We start from the raw sequence: 15,540 nt of genomic DNA on the forward strand, positions 1-15,540 counted from the left end.
TACAATGTCAATGGGTATTATGTTGATTTATTTATTTGCCCTTTCGTCGCACGTGATGAACACGTGTGCTCCCGCGTATGAGTTTTATGTATGGACTGGAGAAGTGGCTTTAGTTGGGAATCATTGTTAAGAGTTTGAGATTGAACCCTAAAATTAGAAAAAAGCAGTAGCGAGATATGGGAGTGGAGAAGGAAATTCTGAGAACTGGAACGGGTCGCAAACCGGTCGCCGGCCAGAACGTCACCGTCCACTGCACCGGTTTCGGTTAGCCTACTATTATCCGTTTCTCATTTTCTCTCTGAAACCTGCTATATAAATATATATGTGTATAGACATCTGTATGATTCAGACTGTGTATTAGCTAAATGTTCTTTCTTTCTTGCAGGAAAGGGTGGTGATCTATCTAAAAAGTTCTGGAGGTAAGGATTATAATTTTTAATTTTAGGTGAAATTTTGTTTTGAGTTTGCTTTGTACTTTCTCATCATCAATTGGGTGATTTAGAAAGAAAAAGAAATATATAAATTGGGTTATTTCCTATCTGAATCTCATTCTTATATTAGCACAAAGGATCCCGGGCAGAAGCCTTTCACCTTTCAGATCGGCCAAGGTTCTGTTATTAAAGGTATTTAATTAGATATATTTCTGAATTATGTATTCATATCTGTTGAATTGATATCCTGAGTACATATTCGTGTGCAACTTTGTGTATGCGTCACTTTTGTGTAATTTTATTGCTAATTGCATTTTGCATTTTAAAGATATGTATCACTGGGTTCCAAATATTGGTTGTGGTGTGTGTGTGTGTGTGTGTGTGTGTGTGTGTGTATAGATGTTGTTGATGGTTTTGAATTCTGGGATATTACTAGGGCTATTACTTGATATTGTAGTGTATACGGGAATTCAACTCTTATATGCAGGACATGCTTGTTTCTAATCAATTTTTGTATTTTTATGAACTATAATTTGTCTACACACTATAGTTGAGACGTGTTGAATATATGTTGCTTGGAAGTGGATCACAGTTATCACACTGTATTGTGTATTCGTATATATATATTTTTTCTAGCATTGGCATAGCATATGAAATGTGAGTTGTAAGATAAAACTTTCAAATTAGAACAGAAATAGTACAAAAACATGTCTAAGTAGGATATATAATGAATGAATGTAGTATCTTGTGTTGCTTATCAAAAAAAATAAAATAATGAATGAATGTAGTATGGAGTAATAAACAACTTTTTAATAAATGTCATCTATAAGTAGGAAATATAATGTATGAATGTAGCATGGAGTAATACACAACTTTTTAGTAAATGTGACAAGTTGTCTGAAGGGCAAGGCGTCTTTCATGTTTATGACCAATTTTTTTCATTTCATTTTTGTACTTCAACAAAAGTTCTATTACTATTCAATTTGTTTTTTTTTTTTTTCTCTCTTTCTTTTCTATATATGTACGTGTGTGTATATCCTATAGGTGAATCTAGTCTCGTGATAAGAAGATACTTTTAAGCCCTTGCTACTATCACCAAACAACTTCGTCATTTTTTTTTTTTTTTTATAAGTACCAAACAGCTTCATCATCCCAACATATGAAGTGCATTTATTCAAATTAAAAGCTAAAATATGCCTATAGAAAAATTCACCCTTTTTAAACATTTCCAGATATTGTTTCTTTTTCAATATATGTATCAAAATTTTTCTTTTTCAATATATGTATCAAAAATTTTCTTTTTCCTGCATCAGCAGTTGATCTGCTTCATAGCAGTTCACCTGATGACCTATCTAATGCTTCAGAGCAGTTCTGATATGCCCTTTTCTTGCGCTAAGTAACCATTTTTTAGTTGCAAGAGAAAAAGTCAAAAGTTGCAACCGTAAAAAAATAAAAATATTCCCTGAATGTGGTTTTTTTTTTTTTCTTTTTCTTCTTTTTCTATAACCGGGGTGTCCGGGGCTTTTGCCCATACTAATCCAGATTGAATGTAGTTTATTTTATTATACATATAGAGCAAAATGGTACATCAGAAAGCTAGCCAAAAGCCAAAAAAACAAACAGCAACTACAAAAATGGAAGGGCATACCCTATCCAAAAGAAACTGAGGAAAACTAAAATCAAATAAAAAGAGTTGGAAGGCTAGCCAACAATTTTTAAAAAGCCAGAACCAAGAGAGAGAATCAGGAAATATAAAAACTATCCTGTAAACACAGTCCGAAAGTTTGAATTTCCTCCAAGAAAGCTTTCTAGCTAAAGAACAAGTCCAAAAGAGGTGATCCAATGAGTCTTCACCTCTTCAACCATTGACAAATTGTTATTAGTTGCAATCCTTTCAACCTTAAGTTTGAAAGAGACAAAATTGCATTATGCAGAATAAGTGTTACAGTGCAAGACACCCTTGGCCAGCATTTATTCCAAACCAAAGGATACCGAGCAACTCTCTCATGTCTACATCTGCATTGATTCCGGACAGATTTGAAACAAAACATGCCATGCTTCCAGTTGATATTTTCTTCCTCCATATGATTCTGAAACCTGTGAAGATAATCAGTGACTTCTGCAGGCCAAAAGCTTGTAATGTTTCACTACCCTGTAACGGCTGTAATCAGCAAATCTGCAAGCACAACTTTTAACTGAAAAAATAATCCTCTCAACCTTCTTAGGCAAGAGCTCTAAGAAAAGACACCCCCATTCTGAATCTGAAGGGTTATGTTATCCCGCTACTTACAAACCAACAAACCATGGATCTGGAACTAAGGACCTGATGCGAGTGTTGAAAGAACCATTGCTCTTTATACATTTAACCGAAAGCCCTTAATATACCGGATACCCAAGAAGATCCTGAGGAGGAGTATTTTTTAGGTCAAAGGCTCCCAAAAAATACACTGAAACTTCAGCCATTCTGAATTGAAAGGTTATATTATCCAGCAACTTCTGTCTAACAGACAGAATACTGCTCCATACTGCCGAGTCACCTGGCTTTGGATTACAGTTCTCAAAATTTGACTTTTTTGTGTACATATCTCTAAACCAGGCAATCCACAAGGCTTCCTTAGACTGAATGAAATCCCAAGCAAGACAAACTTTAGCAGCAATATCAATACTGGCTGTAGGTCTCACCCCAAAACCACCCTCTGATTTTGGCAAAGTAACTGAACTCCATTTAAGAGGATGAATAGCTTTACCATTAGAATTGCCACCCCAAATAAAATTTCTAATCTTCCCATCTAGATTACTTTGAAGAGCAATGGGAATAATAAAAATAGCAGCCCAGTAATAGAATATTCCAGAAACCACCATTTTTACTAATTCAATCCTACCTGCAAGGGATAAATTGAAAGCATTCCATGCAGAGGTTTTAGAGGATACCTTATCAACCAGAACCAGAGAACAGGACCAAAAAAAAAAAAAAACCATAGGTACAATCACTCATAGATTTTTATCAATCATAGGAAGACCAAGATAATTTATAGGAAAATTGCCCACTTTGAAATTCAAAATTTTATGGCTGTCTTTCCTCCTCTTCACAGACTTGGAGAAAAATTAAAAGCTTTTATATTGATCAACTCTGAGACCAGACTATCTCCAAACTCAGAAAGTAGATCATGCAAAGCTTTAGCATTTGAAATACTTGCTTTCAAAATGACAGAGATCATCTGCAAAGTCCCACTTTTGTGACAGAAAAACATAATTCCAGCCTTCCTTCAGCTACTCTCTCCATCAATTGTGAAAAGAAGTCAGTATCAAGGCAGAAGAGAAAGGGAGACAAAGGGCAACCCTTCCTCAACCCTCTACCAGAAGAAATAAAACCCTAAAGGCACTCCATTTACCAAGACAGAGTACGCTACTGAAGAGACACATTGCATTACCCATTTGGACTATTCTCCCCAAAGCCATACCATTGCAGAATATAAGATAAAAAGTTCAATGAAACAGAATCATAAGCTTTAGCAAGATAGTTTTTAAAGCCATTGAAGGATGAAAATCTTTACTGGAAAAACGTTTAAGAAGATCATTAGCTAAAATAATGTTACCTTGGAGCTTTCTACCCTTCATAAAAGCAGCCTGCTCCCAACCAACAAGCTTAGACAATATCTTGCTCAATCTGTTTGCAATGATTTTTGTATGTATATGGAGTTCCATAGAGAGATAGGCCTGAGGTTTGTAACCTTAAGACTATCATCCTCTTTTGGAATCAATGCAATGAGAGTACTATTCAAACCTTGAGGCATAAAAGAAGAGGTAAAGAAGAACTTAACTGCCTCCACAACATTTACCTCGATGATATGCCAGTTGGATTGGAAAAATCTATAAGGAAAACCATCAGGTCCCGGAGACTTGTCTGGCTTAGGGTTCATAACCACTTGTTTGACTTCATCTTCAGTCATGGGAGTTTCCAGAAAACCTCTATCTTCCTCACTAACCATACTCCTAGACCCATCCATAAGAGGAGCAGGAGTTGCCTTTGCAGAATATGAATCTGTATAGAAGTCCACCACCCACTCTCTCGCATAGAAATCTGTACAGTCCCCATCTTCATTCTGTAACATAGAAATTGAATTATGAGCTCTTCTCTGTTTCACTTTCTGGTTGAAATACCTGGTGCATCTGGCATTCTCTTGGAACCACTGAATTCTGGATTTCTGTCCCCAAAGCACCTCTTCATACCTCAAAGCTACTTCTAATTCTTCCCAAGCCTTGCTTTCCAACATAATAAGCTTATCACTAAAAGGTTCCAGCTGCAGCTTTTGTTGAATTTCAAATATTTTTTTCCTGCATTTCTCCACATTATCAGAAACATTACCTTTTTTCTTGTTCCATATTTTCATTTCTTCCTTTAATAATCTCAATTTCTTCATGACTTGATGAATAGGGTTGCCCTGAACTGAGGAATCCCAAACTCTAGCCACAACCGTAGATTTATATCAAAAGTGATGAATAGGGTTTTCCTGAACTGAGGAATCCCAAACTCTAGCCACAGCCGTAGATTTATATATATAAAAAAAAAGGTTCTATAAGCTCTAAAAATGGTACAAAGAGTCCTTTCTGATTAGGAATATGTGGTAAAGGTTTGAATAATAGTCTTGGAGATTTCCAGAAAAGGTGGTGGGGACAAAGAACTATATACTTGAACCTTAAAGTCCTCAAAGAAAAGTGGAGAGAAAATGAGCATGAGATAATGAACATGCAATTCTTTTGGTTCTCTAGCTTGATAGATTTCTGAATTGCATGAATTATTTCCAAATCACTAAATGTGAATCTCTTTCAATCATCATAGATTCATATAGATTCCTTACAATATTGAATTTGGCCAAGCAATTCATATAGATGTAGCAATTTGTATCTTAAAGGTCCAATTTGAATCTAAGGTAAGATTTAAAAACTATGTTTAGGATCAAACTATAGATTAGGGAATCAACTGTTTGCTTTTATGCCTGATGTATTTTGTTTTATGTGTAAACAGTGGTAATTTGTGATGAAGTTTTAGAGATCGATAAGAGGACAAGGACTTTAAATGTAATGATCAGTGTATTAAAATGTATTTTAATGACTGCAAAGGCGGAGTGGATTTAGGTACCTGACTTGTTATAATCAAAATAAAATTATAAGGGACAAGAAGGATAATAACAACTACAAAGAGGGTGGAACTGAACATTTGTCCTCAACATTTGAATGCATTGAAGTCTAGCAATGACAGAATTTAGCTCCTTTGCAATTTGTCCTCAACATTTGAATGCATGAATGAGTGGAGTGAATAGAAGATATAGGGCCACTAATGAAAGCGTTGGAGGAAAATTAGGTGTAGCACCCATTGGGGAGAAAATTCGAGAGAGTAGACGTAGATGGTTTGGACATATACATTGGAGACTTAGTGACATGCCGGTCAAACAAGGGAGACTAGTTGTAGTAGAAAGTAAAAGATGGAGAGGGTGGCCAAAAATAACATGGGAGTGAGGTTATCAAAAATGATTTTAAAAAGTTAAATATAGTAGGTGAATTGGCATGTAATAGAAAACCTCGGAGAGAGAATTTTCACATGGCCGACCCCATTCATATGGGATTAAGGCAACAATGATGATGGTGAGTGTTCTGCTCATCTGACAAGCAGCAACTGTTGTTGTTACCTGACAAAAATCAGCAACTTTTTTTGTAGTATATGGGTGCTTGGATTTCTCAAAATCAGTTTTAATTAGGATAGGATGAAGAATGCTGAGTGTCACAATTAGTCATAAGCACTCACTTTTGCACAAGTTTCAATTTCAAATTTTTTTTTTTCTATTGTTGTCTATCGGGAATAGTTATTCGACAACAAATTCAGCATGAGTACAAATACGAAGATAAGATAAAATTATCTTTTGGCCACAGTATGGTTCGTCGGGGTTAGGATCAAAGCATGTTAGTTACATGGTGGCACTTAATCTATCAACAACTTAAAAACATTGCCATGCTGAAGCTGACACAAATACACACACACACACAGAGGAAGAGGAAGAAGAAGAGTTTGTCTATCCGAAGTGAATGCATAATTGCAGGTTTGGGAAAATCCTAGAAGCATACCGAGAATAAAACTTACTTGGGAAAAATGAAAATAAAAGTTTTAGTCCTTTAGAAAAAGCAATGTGGGAGGCTATCCTATCCAAACTGCCACAGCACAGTAATAAGTGACAGAGGCCAGGCCTTCATCAAATTAGTATTAAGCTGACAAGCTGCAGTAGATGGAAATTATGATATTGGTAACATTAAAAAATTTCCTTTTACAAATGACAGCTCTACAAGTTAGTATTATGTTGATAGGCTGCAATAGATTGATGTTACGAAATTAGTAAAAAAATATTCCTCTACAAATTACAGCTCTACTTGATGCTACATTTTTCAAGCCAAGGTTGCACCCTATTTATGCAGTTTTTGAAGTCAGCAACACAGATGATGGCTACAAATATCATGTCCCTTTTGGTTGCAATCCTCCCAGAGTCACTTATAGATTGGAGCATTTAGTATATGAAATAGATAAAAGGAAAGTAAAGGAGGGAAAACGAGATAAGGGAGGAGACATTTAAATTGGTATATTTTCTTAGAACTTCATCATAACGATTGTAATTGGCCCTGAAAAGGCCCCCGACTTTTTAGTCCAAAATCTGTCACTACTGTGAATCATTCTGCACTGAGGTGATTTAACATTGTTGAGAGTTATAATGGCCTAAAATTTACTGAGATTGATGTTTACCTTTCTGGTGCTGTACTTCAATTTCGTTTTATAAACCTTTAATGCCAGTCCAGTGATTTAGAGCAATCTATCTAAGAACTCTAATTAATGGATGTTCTGGACCTCTGGTTATGCTTTTGTTTGCCAAGTCTACTATTGCCACAGTATCTTTGGAAATATCAGGCTTGTTTTTATGATACAAATAGGGGAACTCAGCAGACTTTTTTTTTTTTTTTTTTTGTGGAAAAAAGACATTGTGACATGTTTTTGGAAAGACCACAAAACTGCTGATTGATTTCAAGATTCATTCTCAGTATCCGATCATGCACTTCCTCTTGTCTTATTAGTGATTCCTAAATTAACTTTATAATTTGAATTCCACCGAGGCATCAAATTTCCGGATGTGAGAATAACTAGTGTTGGTTGAAACATGCCAACTGATTGGGTTTGGTCCACTATATTTTCTGACACGTGCATTATATTGGTGAATCCACTATTGCAGTGTCTATATTCTAGATGCAACTTGCATCCTGAATCTATTTCTATATTAGGAAAACCTGGGCTTGGAGATATTGATCTTTCAGGACAGCAACTTTGTTTTTTCATGTTAAATGAATTTTCTTTTTTCTTCTAAATTTTGGTGAATCAGTTACATGTACATATAATGTCTTGCACACACATATGTCGATGACAGAGTTCTATGGTTTTTACTACTACTTATTGGCTTGAAGAATTAATCCATCCTACTGTGCAGGATGGGATGAAGGCGTACTGGGAATGCAAGTGGGAGAGGTTGCTCGTTTACGGGTAATACTTGAAACTTCTTGGTTTGATTCTTGTGCCACAAAATTATCATTTCTCTTGCTGCATAAATAAAAACTGGAATATGCAAAAAGCTTTAGTGGGAAAAAAGTTATGCTGAAGACATTAAAACCATCATCTAGTGAACTTTTATAGATCAAGTTAAAAAAGGTCAATTGGCAAAATCTGATTGTGTTGTACATTTCATAATTTTTGTATCTTTTGATTCATGTTCATTCTTGTGTTTAATAGAGGTATCAAACTTTTACCAGGTTGGGATTCTTTTAGTATCTTAAATATTTGAAGTTCTAAAAATTGCCCTTTTGTTGAGAACAAGTAAACAAGGCTGCTTCTTATTCTTGTGGACAAGAGTGGTCTACCTCAGATCTTGTTTGAAGTAACTATGTGTTTGTGGTGTTTAATCAATTTTGCAGTGCTCTCCTGATTATGCTTACGGCGCTAGCGGGTTTCCAGCATGGGGTATTCAGCCAAACTCGGTTTTGGATTTTGAGATTGAAGTCTTGAGCGCGCAGTAACAGTCCTATTAGCTATGGTTGTTGTCATCTGAGCAACTATATGCAACTATATGCATGGTGTTTAGTAAACATGTCATGGATTGTGTGGCACTGAATTTGTTGTCATTGAAATGGATTTCCAATCATATTAATTTGGTTATGTTGGTTTTAGGTTTTACTATTATCGTTGTGTCAATCTTGATGTTTGGAGTAATTGAAACGGGAAAGAAAACAAAATATGACGAAATTAAATTGAAGATATTATTCGTTGACATAGATTTACATGCATCTATTCTCCAGAATTTCAATCATTTGTCTGGGAATAAACATACAATTCTAAAACAAGAAACCGTACAAGTTGGATGAATCTATTTACAATGTCCAACAAAAACTTCAGAAATATGTGTTACAACATGAAACAATACGAGCAACGATCACAGTTATGTCATCCATCTTGCCATTACAGCGTTTTTTGCCGGCCCTCTCAGCAGCTTCCATGAATGGAGTTTGAACTTCTTCATCCAGGGCATTGAATAAAGCATTTTCACCTAATAACATGGCCATATCTTCAGTATCTTCGCAATTTTCAATTGCCACGTTTACAATTTCCTCAATTTCATGACCAAACAAGTTGTCAAACAGTCCATCTGTAGCAGCAACAATCACATCTCCTGGTTCTACTGCAACCTTGAATACCTGAATTTATTTGAGAAACAATCAGAACATGTTCCTAAAATTAACTTAGAATGCAAATTTGCCACATCTTAATTTCAATTTGGGAAACTTGGTGAACAACGAATTAATTAGCTTGTCCCATTAAGTATGTGCAGTTCTTCATCTGGGTAAATTCAAATAGGGTCAAAAAGGGAACATACCATAGCATACTTAGGACGATCTCGTTCCTTGCCGGTATTTCCCAATTGATAGGGACAATTGAAATTGTGTTGTTGAACCGGAGATCGATATACAATCTTTCCATCTCTGATCACCACAAATCCACTGTCTCCAATGTTCACCGCATGTAAGCACTGTAACATTAACATACCAAAAACCATCATCATATATACACAGTACATAAATGGGCGCACGGCATTTTCAAGAATGTTAACTCTAGAAACAAACCGAACCCAATTTCAATAATTCACGAGGAGTCAATAAATTAGTAGAGAATAGATATACGTACGTCGCCGACGAGTGTGATTATGCAGGCGGTGGACGATCCTGCATCGTGGGTGTTATAGAAAGCTTCCGTCAAAATCCTTTTGGGCTCGATGACTCCATTGGTGTGCTTCTGGACGGCGAGATGAGAGTTGATCATGAGTTCGCGAGCATACTTTCCGGCGTCCACACCCTTTCTTCCCCAACCGCCCACTCCGTCCGCAACACCGATGGTGCATTTTTCGTCGCAAATGAAGTAAGAATCCTCTCCGAATGGACTATGTTTCTTGCTATCGTCCGGTAGGTAGTACGCACCGGTGACCATATTCAAGATTCTTGACATGGCGGCGGAGACACGAGATAGAGAGGAACAGAGGAGCGGGGATGACTGGAGCCGCGAAGGCTTAGTTCGCTACGAACTAGTATTGATTGACTGAGAGAAGAAAGGGACGCGTTTAGGACAGCGAGATAAAGAACTTGGTTCGACCGCTGCGAGCAAGCTCTGTATTACCAATTTATAGGGCAAGAGGCTTGCGCCCAAAGAAATTTATATTCAAGCATTGCCTATACATCGCTCAAAAATCTGTATGTATTAATTTCTTGGGAGCAATATGTAGCGCACAGCGCCCAAAGAAATATAAAGAGTAAGAGAGGGAGAGTATCTAGTTTAATGTCATCGGTACCAAAAAAAAAATAAAATAAAAAAATGTGTGTTAAAATCTAATATTTTATTATTTAAATTATTAATAATATTCTATCAAACATTAAATACTAGAAAAATATAAGTTTCAATCTAACCAAATTACTAGATAATCTCTAATTTACAAAATAATAAATGATAAGATACACGTTTAGATATTATTTTAGAACTTAAATAGAAATTTATTTATGACACATATAATTAAACGGATATAAACGGGATACACAGGTTGAAAATCTCAACCCAAACACGACACAATTAACTAAACGGATTAATCATGTTGACCCGTTTACGACCTAAACTCGTTTAAGGTCAATCCAAACCCTTTTAACTCGTGTTGTGTTGGCGGGTTGTGTTAAACTTTGCCACCCCTACAGAAGTAGTAGATAAAGACCTTCTGTTTTGGTTATTAGAATTTTTATGAAAGGTGTAATTCAATATATATTATATTAGGTTTGTATAAAATAATAAACATAAAAAAGTATATATACATACATACATACATATATATATATATATATATATATATATATTAAAAATTTATAATGAGACTTACATGTAAAAATAATAGGTTATTAATTTGGAAGGGAAAAAAAAAATTGAAAAGAAGAATTAGGGAGCCTTTACCTATTTAATATAAGTTACGGTAAATAGCTTCTGATCAAAGCTCAAATCATTGTTTCTATGATTTACAAATATTGAGAGAATGGATCAATTGATCAAACAACAAAGTAAGATCAATGAATGTATAGTAATGGGGTTATGTGATATAGCGAGATTTAATTCAAATTCAAGACGTGGCCAAATGTTTTTTTTTTATTTTTTTTAAGACAAGAATGTTAGATTAAAAATTAGGGGTGCCTAGGTTCTATTTCGAGCTCCCAAACACTATGCGAAACAAATCAACCACTGAATTACGAAGACGGTGACGGCCAAAAGGTTAAGGAATTAAAAAATTTGACATATATATATAGTTAAATTGAAGATATTATTCATTGACATGAATCATCATACTTTCAATTTGAAGGGAGATTAATTTAATTACCGAAAGTTTGTCTGTGAATATGAAATCAAAGTGAGTTTATTTTTTATATACCATTCTAAAACAAATAACTGAATAATTTTGTTCAATATATGAATTTAATTATATGCAATTAACATGCAGAAGTTCTTTCTTTTCTTTTCTTTTTTTTTTTTTTTTTTTCTTTTTCACAGCAAGAATGTTAAATTAAAAGTTATAGTTGTCAAAGTTCAAAGTCGAGCTCCGAAACACAATGTGAAACAATTCAATCACTGAATTACGAAGGCAGAATTAAAAATCAGGAAGAAAACAAAATTTGACATATATAGTTAAATTGAAGATATTATTCATTGACATGAATCATCCTACTTTAAATTTGAAGGGAGATTAATTTAATTACATGCATCTATTTCTCCAGAACTGCAATAGTTTGTTTGTGAATATGAAATCAAAGTGAGTTTATTTTCTACGTACCATTCTAAAACAAATACCATACAATATGAATTTAATTATATGCAATTAACATGCAGAGTTAACACTCAGCATCTATTTGTAAAATTAACTTGAATGCAAATTCACCTTTCTTATACCCTTGGCCATCTTTCTGTTAATTATATATGTTTATAAAAAATTTGATTAGTATAGCCTAATCATGCATATGGATATTACAATTAATTAAGCAAATAACAGTTCCAAGTACATCCCTATTTCAAATTGTTTAGTAAACATGTCATGGATTGTGTGGCACTGAATTTGTTGTCATTGAAATGGATTTCCAATCATATTAATTTGGTTATGTTGGTTTTAGGTTTTACTATTATCGTTGTGTCAATCTTGATGTTTGGAGTAATTGAAACGGGAAAGAAAACAAAATATGACGAAATTAAATTGAAGATATTATTCGTTGACATAGATTTACATGCATCTATTCTCCAGAATTTCAATCCTTTGTCTGGGAATAAACATACAATTCTAAAACAAGAAACCGTACAAGTGGGATGAATCTATTTACAATGTCCAACAAAAACTTCAGAAATATGTGTTGTAACATGAAACAATACGAGCAACGATCACAGTTATGTCATCCATCTTGCCATTACAGCGTTTTTTTCCGGCCCTTTCAGCAGCTTCCATGAATGGAGTTTGAACTTCATCATCCAGGGCATTGAATAAAGCATTTTCGCCTAATAACATGGCCATATCTTCAGTATCTTCGCAATTTTCAATTGCCACGTTTACAATTTCCTCAATTTCATGACCAAACAAGTTGTCAAACAGTCCATCTGTAGCAGCAACAATCACATCTCCTGGTTCTACTGCAACCTTGAATACCTGAATTTATTTGAGAAACAATCAGAACATGTTCCTAAAATTAACTTAGAATGCAAATTTGCCACATCTTAATTTCAATTTGGGAAACTTGGTGAACAATGAATTAATTAGCTTGTCCCATTAAGTATGTGCAGTTCTTCATCTGGGTAAATTCAAATAGGGTCAAAAAGGGTACATACCATAGCATACTTAGGACGATCTCGTTCCTTGCCGGTATTTCCCAATTGATAGGGACAATTGAAATTGTGTTGTTGAACCGGAGATCGATATACAATCTTTCCATCTCTGATCACCACAAATCCACTGTCTCCAATGTTCACCGCATGTAAGCACTGTAACATTAACATACCAAAAACCATCATCATATATACACAGTACATAAATGGGCGCACGGCATTTTCAAGAATGTTAACTCTAGAAACAAACCGAACCCAATTTCAATAATTCACGAGGAGTCAATAAATTAGTAGAGAATAGATATACGTACGTCGCCGACGAGTGTGATTATGCAGGCGGTGGACGATCCTGCATCGTGGGTGTTATAGAAAGCTTCCGTCAAAATCCTTTTGGGCTCGATGACTCCATTGGTGTGCTTCTGGACGGCGAGATGAGAGTTGATCATGAGTTCGCGAGCATACTTTCCGGCGTCCACACCCTTTCTTCCCCAACCGCCCACTCCGTCCGCAACACCGATGGTGCATTTTTCGTCGCAAATGAAGTAAGAATCCTCTCCGAATGGACTATGTTTCTTGCTATCGTCCGGTAGGTAGTACGCACCGGTGACCATATTCAAGATTCTTGACATGGCGGCGGAGACACGAGATAGAGAGGAACAGAGGAGCGGGGATGACTGGAGCCGCGAAGGCTTAGCTCGCTACGAACTAGTATTGATTGACTGAGAGAAGAAAGGGATGCGTTTAGGACAGCGAGATAAAGAACTTGGTTCGACCGCTGCGAGCAAGCTCTGTATTACCAATTTATAGGGCAAGAGGCTTGCGCCCAAAGAAATTTATATTCAAGCATTGCCTATACATCGCTCAAAAATCTGTATGCATTAATTTCTTGGGAGCAATATGTAGCGCACAGCGCCCAAAGAAATATAAAGAGTAAGAGAGGGAGAGTATCTAGTTTAATGTCATCGGTACCAAAAATAAATAAATAAATAAAAAAATGTGTGACAGAAGTACAAGGGTGGCAATTTGTGTTCGCGAATTGTAATCGCGACGTGTCGATTTAAGTGTATTTTACTAAATTGCTTAATTGGAACACAACCCATTTAATAATCGTGTCATGAATTCTTAACACTAATCCAACCTGTTTATTAAACGGGTCATGTGTAACCCATTTAATGAACTGTTTATTAAAATCTAATATTTTATTATTTAAATTATTAATAATATTCTATCAAACATTAAATACTAGAAAAATATAAGTTTCAATCTAACCAAATTACTAGATAATCTCTAATTTACAAAATAATAAATTATAAGATACACGTTTAGATATTATTTTGGAACTTAAATAGAAATTTGTTTATGACACGTATAGTTAAACGGATATAAACGGGATACACGGGTTGAAAATCTCAACCCAAACACGACACAATTAACTAAACGGATTAATCATGTTGACCCGTTTACGACCTAAACTCGTTTAAGGTCAATCCAAACCCTTTTAACTCGTGTTGTGTTGGCGAGTTGTGTTAAACTTTGCCACCCCTACAGAAGTAGTAGATAGATACCTTTTGTTTTGGTTATTAGAATTTTTATGAAAGGTGTAATTCAATATATATTATATTAGGTTTGTATAAAATAATAAACATAAAAAAGTATATATACATACATACATACATACATACATACATACACACACATATATATATATATATATATATATATATATATATATTAAAAATTTATAATGAGACTTACATGTAAAAATAATAGGTTATTAATTTGGAAGGGAAAAAAAAAAAATTTGAAAAGAAGAATTAGGGAGCCTTTACCTATTTAATATAAGTTACGGTAAATAGCTTCTGATCAAAGCTCAAATCATTGTTTCTATGATTTACAAATATTGAGAGAATGGATCAATTGATCAAACAACAAAGTAAGATCAATGAATGTATAGTAATGGGGTTATGTGATATAGCGAGATTTAATTCAAATTCAAGACGTGGCCAAAAGTTTTTATTTTTTATTTTTTATTTTTTTTTAAGACAAGAATGTTAGATTAAAAATTAGGGGTGCCTAGGTTCTATTTCGAGCTCCCAAACACTATGCGAAACAAATCAATCACTGAATTACGAAGACGGTGACGGCCAAAAGGTTAAGGAATAAAAAAATTTGACATATATATATATAGTTAAATTGAAGATATTATTCATTGACATGAATCATCATACTTTCAATTTGAAGGGAGATTAATTTAATTACAGAAAGTTTGTCTGTGAATATGAAATCAAAGTGAGTTTATTTTTTATATACCATTCTAAAACAAATAACTGAATAATTTTGTTCAATATATGAATTTAATTATATGCAATTAACATGCAGAAGTTCTTTCTTTTCTTTTCTTTTTCTTTTTTTTTTTTTTTTCTTTTTCACAGCAAGAATGTTAAATTAAAAGTTATAGTTGTCAAAGTTCAAAGTCGAGCTCCGAAACACAATGTGAAACAATTCAATCACTGAATTACGAAGGCGGAATTAAAAATCAGGAAGAAAACAAAATTTGACATATATAGTTAAATTGAAGATATTATTCATTGACATGAATCATCCTACTTTAAATTTGAAGGGAGATTAATTTAATTACAT

The 15,540-nt window shown here is 34.5% G+C and overlaps 3 protein-coding genes across 3 annotated transcripts; 1 reads left to right on the plus strand and 2 right to left on the minus strand.

The window, feature by feature from the left end:
* Positions 1–105: 105 nt before the first annotated feature.
* Positions 106–8,691, plus strand: LOC132294238 (peptidyl-prolyl cis-trans isomerase FKBP12). Its single transcript, XM_059792020.1, has 5 exons — positions 106–264; positions 386–419; positions 562–623; positions 7,952–8,004; positions 8,433–8,691. The coding sequence occupies exons 1-5, from the start codon at positions 177–179 to the stop codon at positions 8,532–8,534; spliced, it is 339 nt and encodes a 112-aa protein (XP_059648003.1). The 5' UTR covers positions 106–176; the 3' UTR covers positions 8,535–8,691.
* A 115-nt stretch (positions 8,692–8,806) lies between these two features.
* LOC132295836 (probable protein phosphatase 2C 55) lies at positions 8,807–9,996 on the minus strand. The gene is made up of 3 exons (XM_059794109.1): positions 9,697–9,996; positions 9,389–9,541; positions 8,807–9,209 (listed from the first exon to the last, which is right to left on the minus strand). Exons 1-3 carry the CDS (start codon positions 9,994–9,996, stop codon positions 8,907–8,909), a joined length of 756 nt encoding a protein of 251 aa, XP_059650092.1. The 3' UTR covers positions 8,807–8,906.
* A 2,425-nt stretch (positions 9,997–12,421) lies between these two features.
* LOC132295837 (probable protein phosphatase 2C 55) lies at positions 12,422–13,511 on the minus strand. Its single transcript, XM_059794110.1, has 3 exons — positions 13,212–13,511; positions 12,904–13,056; positions 12,422–12,724 (listed from the first exon to the last, which is right to left on the minus strand). The coding sequence occupies exons 1-3, from the start codon at positions 13,509–13,511 to the stop codon at positions 12,422–12,424; spliced, it is 756 nt and encodes a 251-aa protein (XP_059650093.1).
* Positions 13,512–15,540: the final 2,029 nt, after the last annotated feature.

This window comes from Cornus florida, unplaced genomic scaffold (assembly GCF_030987335.1).
Source record: "Cornus florida cultivar Cherokee Brave unplaced genomic scaffold, ASM3098733v1 CherokeeBrave_3.0.0_Hap2_Chr02, whole genome shotgun sequence".
Lineage (NCBI taxonomy): Eukaryota > Viridiplantae > Streptophyta > Magnoliopsida > Cornales > Cornaceae > Cornus > Cornus florida.

Excerpts from the sequence above, each read along its gene's own strand:
- LOC132295836 (XM_059794109.1), bottom strand. The coding sequence starts at position 9,996 with ATGGTCACCGGTGCGTACTACCTACCGGACGATAGCAAGAAACATAGT. Across the intron at positions 9,542-9,696 it reads TAATCACACTCGTCGGCGAC|TGCTTACATGCGGTGAACAT; the intron begins GTACGTATATCT and ends TTAATGTTACAG. Across the intron at positions 9,210-9,388 it reads ATCGTCCTAAGTATGCTATG|GTATTCAAGGTTGCAGTAGA; the intron begins GTATGTTCCCTT and ends AAATAAATTCAG.
- LOC132295837 (XM_059794110.1), bottom strand. The coding sequence starts at position 13,511 with ATGGTCACCGGTGCGTACTACCTACCGGACGATAGCAAGAAACATAGT. Across the intron at positions 13,057-13,211 it reads TAATCACACTCGTCGGCGAC|TGCTTACATGCGGTGAACAT; the intron begins GTACGTATATCT and ends TTAATGTTACAG. Across the intron at positions 12,725-12,903 it reads ATCGTCCTAAGTATGCTATG|GTATTCAAGGTTGCAGTAGA; the intron begins GTATGTACCCTT and ends AAATAAATTCAG.
- LOC132294238 (XM_059792020.1), top strand. The coding sequence starts at position 177 with ATGGGAGTGGAGAAGGAAATTCTGAGAACTGGAACGGGTCGCAAACCG. Across the intron at positions 624-7,951 it reads CCAAGGTTCTGTTATTAAAG|GATGGGATGAAGGCGTACTG; the intron begins GTATTTAATTAG and ends CCTACTGTGCAG. Across the intron at positions 8,005-8,432 it reads GAGAGGTTGCTCGTTTACGG|TGCTCTCCTGATTATGCTTA; the intron begins GTAATACTTGAA and ends TCAATTTTGCAG.